At 37.6% G+C, this 13,603-nt stretch overlaps 1 protein-coding gene across 1 annotated transcript in view; it reads left to right on the plus strand.

Moving 5' to 3' along the window:
- klhl14 (kelch-like family member 14) overlaps positions 1–13,603 on the plus strand; it is a 46,690-nt gene that overhangs the window by 18,956 nt on the left and 14,131 nt on the right. Inside the window, exon 3 of the mRNA XM_064347081.1 lies at positions 5,633–5,754. Within this exon, the coding sequence (XP_064203151.1) occupies positions 5,633–5,754 (122 nt within the window). The remainder of the gene's footprint in view (positions 1–5,632; positions 5,755–13,603) is intronic.

The raw sequence follows: 13,603 nt of genomic DNA on the forward strand, positions 1-13,603 counted from the left end.
GTGATTACTGAGCTCTCTTTCTTCTTAACCCCTTTGCGCAAATGCCACATCTGCCCAATCTTTGCCCATTTAGGGGGTATTTTATTTAAAGCTTTCTAACTCCAGATGGTAATCCCAAGCCCTACAGTGCCTTCGTATAAAGTATAAAGTATTCAGACCCCTTCACTTTTTCCACATTTTGTTACGTTACAGCCTTATTATAAAATTGTTTAAATGCATTTTTATTCTCATCAATCTACTCACAATACTCCATAATGCCAAAGCGAAAACAGGTTTTTATAAATTTTTGCAAATTTATAATTACATAAGTATACATGCAGGGGGTCTACGGTGAAATGCAATTTGAAGAGATAGTATTGTGTACAAACCTGTGCACAAGAGGTGCCCTTTTTCAGCTTGATCCTCTGCCCCTCTGAAACTCACAGCCCTGGTCCCGTGACCTGAACCCCATTGAAAACCTGTGGGTTGAGCAAAGCCCAAGGACTGTGAAGGATCTGGAAAGATTTTGCATAGAGGAGTTGGTTGCAAATCTCTTGATATGTTCTACCACCTCATCAAACATTATAGGAGAAGACTCAGTGCTATTACTTATTATTACTAATTATTACTTTTTTTTGTTTAAAAGATTACATAATTTCCTTATATTGATGAGCAGAGAAAACATTTTGGAAACAATAAAGTGAATATTATCCAACATTTATATTCGTATTAATTGATCATTTGTTCATTGGAATTAAATCTGATTAGAGCTCAGTCAGAGGCCCTTGTCTTTGCTTGTCTGCAAACTAGGTGAAGAATTCTACTTGCCTGGATAAGTACTGACACACCCTTTCATTCAATTAGTAAAAGCACCTAGTAAAAATTTTCAAAATTAATAAAAATAATTTTCACCAATTAAGTAACAGGGGGCAGGGAAAGTTTAGTGAAGATCTCCAGATCCTCAGTTTGCTTATTTCACAGCAAACTCTGCAAGGCCTCCTCACACTCAGTCCATCATCCAACGACAAGAGAAAAGACAAAAAACTCCCCAAAATGGCAAATGGCTCTCAACCAACATGCGAAAATAAACTACAAATCAGAAATGCATCACAAGCAAGAGAAGAGGAGAAATCCAATCTCACCCAATAATGTACTCATGTACTCATGTACTCTTTGAATACGAAAAGGTGAAGGCAAATTCTGGCCTACTTGTGTGCTTTCTTTCCCCAAACCATAATGTGCTCATATTGCTGAGCATAGAAAATATTTTAAAAACAAGGGAAGCATAAAATACAACCAACCACTCCAAGCCTACCTCTCAATTTTCCAAAATACACTTTTGTCCCTTTTTGTCCTACTGATGTCAATCTTTGGACAATATTGTCCCCTACCCAGCGATGGGGGAGTCCAATGACAACATTCTTGGAATTTGGGGCAAGAGCCCTGCTGGCAGCATGGGCAAGAAAATTGAAAAGGCTATTAGGGAATGTGCTGTAGAACAACAGGGAGTGTAATAATGTAACAGGCATGAATTGGGGATTACAAAGTGGCCCTGCCAGGAGTGATTTATAGCTGCATAGCTACGAGGACAGGGATTGAGAACCCATGCAGTCGTCCCATGTACCTGCCTATCAAGACACAACCCATGTACATAAAGTGGGGTCACAGCTAATTGACAGGTGACAGTCAGGAAAGGATTCCACCCCACAATACTCTGTGGCTATAGGTTTCTGGCAATAAAGATCGATGTGATCTTTAATGCCATAAGTGTGAAAGGCCAACTAAAAAACAAATGCCTTCCTATCATCAAGTGATACCCGAGCGACAGGGGCTACAGACTGTCTAGAAAAGTGAATTAAACTTATCAGACATCTGATGTCAGATCAGGGAGGATTATTGTATGTACAACTAAATTTAACTTGATAGCCAGTGCCTGTGTAACTGTTGCTGTAATTTTGATTGCTATCAATCAAATGGAGTTTTCTTGGTAACAGAAGGATAAATAAATTATAATAAAAGCATATTAGGGCTAAATTAATACAGTGCTCTACAGTGGACTATGTGAAAGAATATGGCATTCATAAGTGTATGTCATCATGAAGCAATTATTTATAAAGAGGACTTTATTTCTGTCTAGCTCATGAGAAAACTATGTGATGTGTTACTAAACAAATCATCTTTATTTTAAGCTGCGTTTATGTTTTCCTCCGTGTGTCCATACATCTGTATCGGTAGTATGCATTAAGTAGGTTAACTAAAGTAGGCGAAACGCTAACATGTTAGGCTTAGCTAAAGTAACGTTAGGCGATAAAGCTGTGCTTAAAAATCTTGTGCCATTCAAAGTGGTGATTTTGGGAGATGCACCTGCGCATGCATCCTACTAAACGAAGCACCACCTGTACATGCGTCCCACAAAACGTCCCTCTCAGGTCGTCTGTGAGTGAGTGACCACAATTTGCCATGCATAGCCCACGGCGGCGGTTCCTGCATGCCGTGGGAAAAATGATCCGTTACGGGGTCATCTTTGTCAAATGCACTATGATATTAAAATGATGTTCAAATCTTTCGCTTACTGGTGGTGTATCATGGAATATGTGATGGCTGAAGCACAAGATGACAAATAGAAACAGTGGATTACCCATTTAACAATATTAGCTTAGGTACTCCTTTTATAGATCTAAGCTCTTTGTGGGTTATTTACAGTACACTCCAAAATTATTCACACCCTTGATAAAGATGAACAAAAAAGATTTAAAAATAAGTGATACTTTAGTATTAAGTACTGAGCCATATTTTATTTTTAATCATAATGATTAAATGGAAACCAAATTACACTTTTCTTAAATATAAACTATAATTTTAGTTACTCTCCCTTCACAACGGTAACACTACTGGGTCATCTTTATGGTGTTTTGTTTTTAAAATGCTTTAAATTACTTTTCTCCCCAATGTGGAGCACTCAAACATATTTATCAACTGTCATTGTCCCAGCTTATCAAAAATAGTTTACATAGAAAGCTGCCGTGATTTCACTGTATCACCAACAAATATATGTAAAGTATGAGGGGGATAATATTTGTCAAGAACATGAAACAAATAACTTGCTGTGTGGTAAATATTCCTCACTGTGCTGCAAGCTATTTGTCCTTTCTGCCTCAATCTTCTCAAATGGTTTAAATGCAATTTCAAATTCAGTTTCAAACCATAAGCTATGCGGTGTTTGTACTGAGACCGATTCTGTGTTAATTATGTATAAGTAAAAGCCATGTTTAAGTATGAATAGATATTGTTTATCATAGTAATAGCAGACATGTTTTACTTTGATTAGAATTTTAATGTTTATTGAACAATTTACCTGCAAATGAATGCAAATTTCCAGAACTCCTTAAACGTTCTGTTGTCTATTGTCAGCCTGAGGTTCACTCTACCTTTAAGAAGTGTCCGTAACATATGAAAAAGAAACATTATAGCAGAATTTATGGCACTTGGGAACAGATGGCATCAACCAGTAATCATACCCAAATAAGGGACGAAAACAGACTGTGCCTTTGTCCTCCAATCAAAATAAGCTTAAATTGGTGTGTTTTTAAGTTTCTTACATTGTAAAAAAAAAAAGAAAAAAAAACATTTAATAGATGCTGTTGCTTTGACACATCTAACAATACGGACAGATGGCAGTTTGTAGTCAATTCGTGTAAGTGAAGCTAAATGCGGAGTATGTTCTGTCAACAAGCTAGCTTCCTTTTAAGTAGCCATGAAGTCCTTCCTTCAGGCTCTGTGAGGCATAGTGGGAGCTTGTTGAAGGTGCTGTCCAGGGTTTTTAGCCAATGGTTTGTACGGCATACAGTGCAGAAGCTTTCAGCTTTTTGGTATTGTGGCGTGTGTGGTCAAATTCAGTCCAAACATGAATGAACAGGCAGAGATGGAAATGGATTCTGGATGGGAACTTTAATTCTACTACTTTGGGTTGTGTGTGCTGGCAAAAAATAATAAACTCTAGGTCCCAGTTATACATAGACAGCTGAACTAAAATGAAACCCAAGCAGCCTGATAGCTTAGCTCTTACCACCACGCCAAAAACTCATGCTGCTCTCCAATGTTGACCTGGTTTCTTTTTTTGATCCCCACCCAAAAATCCCTGCCCGATCACAAGCAGCAATCCGCCCCTTAAAACACAAAACATAAACCCAGGTGCCCCCCCGCCCCCCCCCAAACTCAAGTGATCAAATGATCAGGTTTCTCCTGTCCCGTTCTTTTGAACTTGTGGAATTGTGGAAACTTTATATAGGAGGTACGGAGTGACAATAGTGAAATTGTAGTTAAATTTCTAAAATCATGAAATTGAAGGGACCCAATGAACCAGATAGCTGTACCTAGTTATACTCTCAGAGTTATATGAGACATGCTTGTGGAACACAGTAGTAGCCTATGCTTCCACAAGCAATTAAAAAGGCTTATGAACTTATAAAGTTAATTTTTGAACATTAATTCCTTAGATTTATATGACACTTTTCTCACCAGTCGGCAAGTCAAAGTGCTTTACAGTGATGAGAGGGAAACTCGCTTCAACCACAATTAACGTGTAGAACCCACCTATTAGACACATATGCCAGTATTTGTAATATAAAGATCATAAAAACCCTGGAGAGATGGGAAGAAGAAAATAAATTGTTAATCAAAAATAAAAATAGTCCATTCTGAACTATTTTGAAAGTCAATGACAAACAGAGTTTTGTCTGTTTTTTTTTTTCTTTCTTTTTTTAGCATTGCTCAGGTGTTGTCCATAAACCTTCCTCGTGCCTGTAGCTACACACATTTGGTCTCAAGGAGGGGGTGACCGTTTGAGGTCTTGCAGCTTCTCTGTGTGATCTGGCTTTTGCTTACGCTGCTCTTTTCGTTCCCCTTTCTGCTGCTTGTACATAGGGATGAGTCATGCCTCATCAATGAGTCATGCCTCAAATGTAGAGACAAAAACAGCTATAGGAATTTCTTTGTCCCTAAAATACTGCATAAATTAAGGGAATTGCTATGAAAATTGGATGTTTATTTATTTATTTATTTATAATATATAAATATTATCTATTTATTTTATTTTTGCTTTTTGAGTATATTTTGTTCATTTTATTAATGAATAAAATTTATTATGACGTTGGAGACAGATAAGTATTGTTTGTACAAAAGTTCACATACCCTTTATAACACAGGCCAACTTCAAGGTTGCATGCCATGATATCCTGTTTACCTTTCTGCTATACTGTGTATTGTAAAAGCCTTCTGCTGCTTTTAAGTGAATCCAAAATCTGTAAGTCTTGTGGTTGCATTACATTTGCTCTTAACGTGGGTAACTGCAGTTGATTGAATATCGATTAGTCAATTGTTTGAGTAGAGCAAAGTCTCTGATTCAAAGAACTGAAATTGCAATGTAGCCATCATGTTTACATCCGGGTTAATTTAGGGGTGAGCTCACGGTGTCATAATGACTTGAGCAAATTCTAGGACCAAAACCTGAAACATACACAAAGGCTATAGTGTGATATTGTCCAAATGGGTCAAGTCAACTGAAACTGTAAACATGCTACAATGATAGACAGACCGAGAAATATGACTCTTATTCCTATGGGAGTGTAATATTTAACCTATTCACACTTTCCAGAATTCGTTCCAATAAAAGAATGTTGTTGCTGGTTGGTGGCCTGCCCCCTGGACCTGATCGCCTTCCAAGTAATTTGGTGCAATACTATGACGATGAAAAGAAGACATGGAAGATCCTTACAAGTAAGTACCGTGCTCTTGATCTGTCTCTTCTTTTGTAAGAATAGCTGAAGAAGCAGAGTTATGTCACACTGATTTCTAAAGATGGAAGATGGATTCTAAATGGGGAAATAGTTCATTAAATTGTTTAGGTAGTGATGTGTTAATATTAGTTTACATTCAGAGTGTGATGTATTTATGGCCTACTTTGTAAAAACAAAATCTGAAATCTTTGGGAAAATAGTTCAATTGCATTTAACCAATTTAATCTACCAGATTCTCAACTTGTGGGTGAGTGCATGTGTGGCGTACACCTAGAGAATGGTACAGGCCTAAATGCTTGACCACAATGAGGGGGTCCAGTGGCTCTGTTGTGCTTTGGGGGGCATTTTCCTGGCATGGTCCACTTGTCCTCTTAGAGGGAAGAGTCACTGCAAATCAATAAAAAGTTATTCTGAGTGATCACCTTTATCCTAGGATGAAACATGCCTATCCTGATGGGAGTGGACTCTTCCATACATAGTAAAATGTCTGGTGTTAATTTTTTGTCCACTGTGGTCATAGTGGACTCATATAAACTCTCTAAGAGTTGATTTAACACTGAGCATTGCACTGTGTATCTTCTTTGGATGTGGGGAAATTGTTGTATCTTCTGGTGCCACATAAGAGTGTATCCAGCACTACGGACAGCACAGAACAAAATTTGTATATTCCAGCTCTGGCAGCAATTGCATATTGAATTAATCCAGATTCGAGATGCAAGTATAATGTTGCAAGGAGCTTGGCTATTGCCGAGATGGGAACATGTGGGAGGTTTTAGATCATTTTTTTTATTTTCTCAGAAGAGTAAATATTTCTATGGCAGGGTGTTTGTCACAGAAGTCACAGGTGTCAGGGAATCCATTATTTTGTCTCAATTTTTGGAGTGTTTTCTCTCATGCAGCTACAAGTAAAGACTCAAACTTGGACATGTACCAAACTAACTAATTGAAACTAAATGACACGGCATTGACTCGTGTGTTTGGATTTTTTGGCTGTCTTGATTTTAGACAAAACTGAATATAAACAAAGGGAAACTAGGTAAAGAAAAAACAAGAGTGCCTCTACAGGGCACGAGGGGTCACTGAATTGTTTTATGAGAATGAAAATGATGTGAATCAGTCACCAGATCTCAACCAAATTGAACGTCTATGGGAGATTTTGGACTGACGTGTTAGACAGCGCTCTCCTCCACCATCATCAAAACACCAAATGGGGGAATATGTTTTGGAAGAATGGTGTTCCATCCCTCCAGTGGACTTCCAGAGACTTGTAGAATATATGCCAAGGCGCATTGAGGCTGTTCTGGTGGCTCGTTGTGGCCCAACACCTTACTAAGACACTTTATGTTTTTCCTTTAATTATTCACCCATCTGTATATGTCTATAACTGTGATATATCTTTTTGGGGAAACGGAATACTGTTTGTTAAAATCGTTTTCTCTGAGCAATGTGTAAGTAAATAACATATATAATTTCACCATGTTTTTAGCATGCAATTACAGCTCATTACATCCATTGTGTATTTTATACAGCCTTCTTTGCTCATCTTTATCAAGGGTATGAATACATTTTGAGGGCAGTCTATACACTGCCGACTATTTTATAATTAAAGTTACCCATGCCTTGTAGCACTGAATAATGGGTTTTAAAAAGGAAAAAAGCAATGGAATGGGAACTCTAGGCAAATTCTTATTTTCCATCAGTGGGCATGCGTTGGGATGATTTAATTATATTCATTGCACCACAGCATGGGCTGCCCATTTCAGCGTTAAGTGGGTGCATATCTGAAATGAGAATACACATATCTCTGGTGCACTTAAGTCCCATGTCGCTGAAAGTGCATTAAAAAAATCATTTAAGTTTCAAAAATGAAGATCAGGTCCTTTGTATTTGGCTGTATGTTACTGTTGTTACTACACATTTCAATCATCATGCAACACTTCAGGTTGTTCGGGAAGGTAGCTAGATGATGTCACTCTATTGTTGATCTATAAATAAACTTCACTGGCTTGTGGTCTGACCAGACTGCCCACTGCCCACCATGTTTTTACTAGTGGAAACTTTTTTACAGTGAGCACAATTACAATTCATACATAAAACTTGTTGTGCAAATTGCACCCTGACGTGGGTATGTTGGGGTGTTCCCAGCCTGAAATTAACGTCTTATTTACGAAGGCTACAACTAATTAAGCAATCAGTGAATGGTACTGCCTACTATTCACATTTTGCATATGAAGCACAGCTTAAAAGGTACAATTCAATAAAAACTACTCTTAGTTGCATTGAATACATAGTAAAATGTCCGGTGTTCATTTTTTGTCCACTGTGGTCATAGTGGACTCATATAAACTCTCTAAGAGTTGATTTAACACTGAGCATTGCACTGTGTATCTTCTTTGGATGTGGGGAAATTGTTGTATCTTCTGGTGCCACATAAGAGTGTATCCAGCACTACGGACAGCACAGAACAAAATTTGTATATTCCAGCTCTGGCAGCAATTGCATATTGAATTAATCCAGATTCGAGATGCAAGTATAATGTTGCAAGGAGCTTGGCTATTGCCGAGATGGGAACATGTGGGAGGTTTTAGATCATTTTTTTTTATTTTCTCAGAAGAGTAAATATTTCTATGGCAGGGTGTTTGTCACAGAAGTCACAGGTGTCAGGGAATCCATTATTTTTGTCTCATTTTTTGGCAGTGTTGTGTCTTCCTGCAGCTACAGTAAAGACTCAAACCTTGCGACATGTACCAAATCTAACTTAATTGAAATAAAAATCGAACACACATTGATCCTGTGTTTGATTTTTTGTTTCAGATTTTTAGACAAAATGTAATATGAGACAAAGGGAAACTAGGTAAAGAAAAAACATTTATTTAATGAAAAAAGTTATCAAACACCCATATCACCCATGTGAAAAAACAATTTCCCCTTAGTTACTCAATTGACTAATTTAATTGATAATTACTTTCAGCTGATTGAACACAGCCAGGCTTGATTACAGCCAGCCCTGTTGAGTGTAAAGCTCATTCATATTGAACCTGACCATCAGAGTGTCACCACAAAGTTTCTACAAGTACACTATGCCAAGACCAAAGAATACTGAAATACATCAGTTTGGAAAGGTTACAAAATGATTTATAAGGCTTTGGGACTCCACCAAACCACAGTGAGAGTCATGTAGAACACTTGGTGAATCTTCCCAGGAATCGAAATAGCAGTAGCAAAGGAAAGGGAGAAGCGAGCAGAATTCGTTATGACTGCAAAATTTACTTTTAAAAAATATATCTTTAACTACTTTTTCCATTTTGTGTTTTGTGCTTTTCTCAATGTGCCTGAAATGTGCATTGGTGCATTTTCCCTTACCTATCTAACAAAGCCAATATAAATTAGAAATAAAAGTTTTGAAATTGATAGTCATGTCCTTTATTTCACAAAAATAGTTTCGCAACATAATGTTGCATAATCTTTATGAAATTAGGTCGCTGTGGGTGCTGAAATCGATGCTGCCATGCTGATGGTGGTTTAAGGTAGTAAAACAATGCTTTCTTGTGTTAAAGCAGTTCTGTAAAGAAGGGTGGGCTAAAATTCCTCCACAGTGTGAAAGACTGACATCATATTATAGGAAGTGTTTGGTTGCTTTGTTGGCTATTATATTTTGTCTAAAGATCTAAAATCATTCCGTGAGACAAATAGGCAATAATAGGGGAAATCTGGAAGGGGGAAAATACTTTTTCACAGCAATGTATGAAGAGACACTAAAATACGGTCTGCATAATTTGTTTTCATATGCTTTTCATAGCACAGTTTATGACAATATCGTTTTAAATCTTTTAATCCTTATGTTGATGAATCTACAAAGGATTCTAATTAGTCCCTACTAAGTTTACTTGGAGGAACTGCATCTTAATGGTGTCATGTCATTCTAGTATTATTTAGAAATTAATGTTAAATTGTGTATCAACACTATAGTAATTGCCGGGCCAAAGACATTGACTTGTCTGGCCTGCTTTAATGTGGTATTAAAACAAAACCAGAAATTTGTATTCAGTAAAAAAAACTTTATTATGCAGTGCCACAAGGCATGACAGAATGCTTGGTCGCTAGTATCCCACAATAAAAATTGACAGAAATAGAAACTTAGTGTGGTACAGTATCCCAGGCAGCAACACATTAAACTAGTGTGGTCTTCAGGAGGATGAGGCTACAGTGGGCACTTGATCACCAAAACTGGATGATTGAAGATTTGAAAAATGTTGCCTGCTCTGAGGAATCTAAATTTCTGTTGTGACATGCAGATAATTGGGTCAGAATTAGGTGTACACATCTTGAATCCATGGATCCATCCATGGATACAAGGTGGTGGTGTCTTGATGTGGGGAATGTTTTGTTGGTACTCATTAGATCCCTTCATAATAACAGCATCATTTGAATATCACAGAATACCTAAGAATTGTTGCTGACCATGTACATCTCTTTATGGCCACAGTCTACACTTTTTCAAGGCATACGTCCAGCGGAGTAATGCACCATGTCACAAAACATGCATCATCTCTAACTGGTGCCATGAACATGACAGTGAGTTCAGTTTACTCCAGTGGCCTGCACAGTCCCCAGTTCTCAATCCAATGGAACACTTTTGGGATGAGGTAGAATGGAAGGCTCACTGCATGAATGTGTGGTTGAAACATATACAGGAACTGTGTGCTGCTATTGAGTCAGCATGATCTAAAATCCCTAAGGAATGCTTCTAGCACCTTGTTTAATCCATGCCGCAAAGAATTCAGGTTTATCTGGAAGCAAAAGTGGGTCCTACCTTGTACTAGTTAGTTGTACCTAATAAAGTGGCCACTGAGTGTAGGATTTGTCAAGTCAAAATATGTTGCTAATTTTGTTGCTTATTTAAGTTGCTTATTGGGTCATATGGCACATCGTTTTTATGTAATATTGAAGAGGAGCAAAACAAACTTATATTTTGCTCCTCTTCATTATCACATAAAAATAATGATATACCATATGTCCCAAATATTAAAGCCAAACATGGGAAACAAGTACCAATTTTTAATTAAAAAGGACGGAGTGTGGCACAGTGGGTAAGGAACTGCGCTTGTAACCGAAAGGTTGCAGGTTCGATTCCCGGGTAAGGACACTGCCGTTGTACCCTTGAGCAAGGTACTTAACCTGCATTGCTTCAGTATCTATCCAGCTGTATAAATGGATACAATGTAAAGTGCTATGTAAAAAAAGTTGTGTAAGTCGCTCTGGATAAGAGCATCTGCTAAATGCCTGTAATGTAATGTAATGTAATTACTGTATTCATAAAATGTTGCATAAATCCAGTATGATGCTATTTTGAGACTTACAAAAGAAAAAATAATTTCTTTGATTATGTCATGTTTTATTTATTGTTTTGACAGGTAGCAGACTTAATGGTGGCATAACACATTTATTCAATGTAGAACTGATTCAAATACTGAAGTACTGAGAATATAAATGTAATATGACTTATAGCCTAACTGCAAACCCACAATCATCAAGCATTCCCATGATTTTAGTCTGACAAATGATTAATACATATATAAAATATAAATGTATGAAACTTCATAGAAAGCATTTTCGGGATTAAGATATTTGTCCACTTATTTCAGGATGGAGTGGCTCCAAATTGAGTAACCTTCCTGGTGTGAAATTTTTGAATGGTGACTGCTGCCACCTAGTGTTTGTAGTATGTTGGTTCAACTGAAAAAATGCGCATGAGGAAAAAACAGCCTGTGGCCTGATTCTATAACCCATGACACATTTGGAAGTACTTTCTGATGTTTTTTTGAAAATGCTTTAAATTACTTTTAGCTTGTGACCTTTAATTAATGGAGCCAAATGTAATTAGCCTCTGTAGTCAGCATTATTAATTTTCTCTAAAAATGTCACTTCAGTCGAAACAATATTTGTATATTTTCCATCTACGTTGTACTATTGAAATATTGCTGATCTGCTCCAAAGTTCACTACCTCAATTTACCTACACCCCACACATAAATTAGGCTAAATTGGACAAACCTACGGACTCTTGCCAAAATCAGAGTATTGTTACAAATTAATCAAATTAAATCCTAATTGATTTTAAACTTAAATATGCTTGTATTTACATTTTTAACCAGTGTCTTGAGGCAATTAAGCAGCTGGCTCTGGGCTGATCCTGACTCATGTTTTTGTGCCAAAGTTGAATTGTTAGTTCATCTTAAAAAGATGACTCTGCGTCTAGTTCTTTTGCATTTGTGAGCACCCCTGCAAAGCACTTGTCTGAACAATAATTTGGTAGATACAGCCTTGTCGCATTTGTCCTTTATTGTGGACTCAAAAATCTACTCCCTGGAATGTCTTGCATATGATATTTGTTCAGAAAAGAATGTCATTCCTGACTTTCAGGGAAAATGTCAATCTAAAATCCTTACATTTAGCTGTAATGTTTTTAAATTCTGCTATAGTTTTGTAAACACCTCACAGCTAGACCAATGAGGGTTTGTAGCTGGAGGGGAAGGCACCGCGTGTTTTCCTTTGGCTGGTGTGAGTCAAAACGGAGATGTTAGTTATTTTTCCTCTGTTCGTAAGAACAGGGCACAATTATACTTCAGAATGCACTGGTTCCGTTGCCACGGGTTAGATATGAAGGCGCTGCTTCATATCCCGCTTAAAGCTGGCCTGAATCGATCAGTAGCACTCTGGTTACTCTCCGTTCGTAAACGGGGCTATGCTGTCATCAGAGATATATCCGATCTGTCGCCGGACTGTCAATATCCTAATGGGAGCATCAGAAAATTCACAAATGCGCGGAACAACACAACAGATATATCCATGACCACAGCAAGAAAGCGTAACAGTTACTATGTTTTACTCTCGTATTAAATCTGACTCCATTTTATATGAAAATTTAAAATTTGGCTTTAACTATACGTGGAACTTGGGAGTGGTTACACTCGACTCTATCTTGTGCCATTATTCCTCAATATATGCTCCCGGGTTTAGCATTATTGTTAAATCTCAGTTCGGTGAAGAATCCAGAGGGTAGGAGGCTAACTACCATAATACATGCCTTCCATGCCTGGCTTACATGGATAGTGCATAGACAGTTATGAGCCCAGGGCGGTGAAGAATCTATCGGGCTCCTTAAGGCGAATTTGGGGAGACACCAGAACCGATCCCACCAATCCCTTAACAGGCAGATCGTGGTCACCTATCTAACTTGAAGACCCCACTACAGACGTTTACTGTACTAGACCCCTGATCAGTAGGTCCTAGTCAGAATTGCCCCCCTGAGTATTTAAACGGAATTTCGGCTGAAAAGAAGATAAAATGGATTAGAGTCATGAAGACCACGCAAGTTAAAATCAGAAGAATTTATTTAACAGGCAGGTAGGTTGTTATCTTTAATTCAAATCAATTATAAAGGTTAAAAACAGAAATACAGAGGAAAAGAGTTCTTACCAGCCTGTTTAGTTACACACAGAACATTGAGTATGCGCAGTGCGGGAAGTCGATTGCGATCTTCCTCGACAGGATTGTCTCCCTTCCTTTTAGGCCAAATCCCGCGTTTGATCTAGGCGGCATTACCATAAATTAACCTGGCCGAATCATAAATCTCAAATTTCGGCCCCCACCATTTGGGGCTGCTGTTAAAACAATCAGTGGGGAAATCGAGAAAAGGAGATGATTACCAGAGAGGACATTCCATTGTGTTAGTTTTTAGAGTTGCTGAAACTATGTTTTTTCAAATTATATTTGGTATGAAACATATTTCATTCAATGGCTTGAATTATTGAGAACATGTACATACCA

The sequence above is a fragment of the Anguilla rostrata genome, chromosome 8, assembly GCF_018555375.3.
Source record: "Anguilla rostrata isolate EN2019 chromosome 8, ASM1855537v3, whole genome shotgun sequence".
In the NCBI taxonomy this organism is placed as follows: Eukaryota; Metazoa; Chordata; class Actinopteri; order Anguilliformes; family Anguillidae; genus Anguilla; species Anguilla rostrata.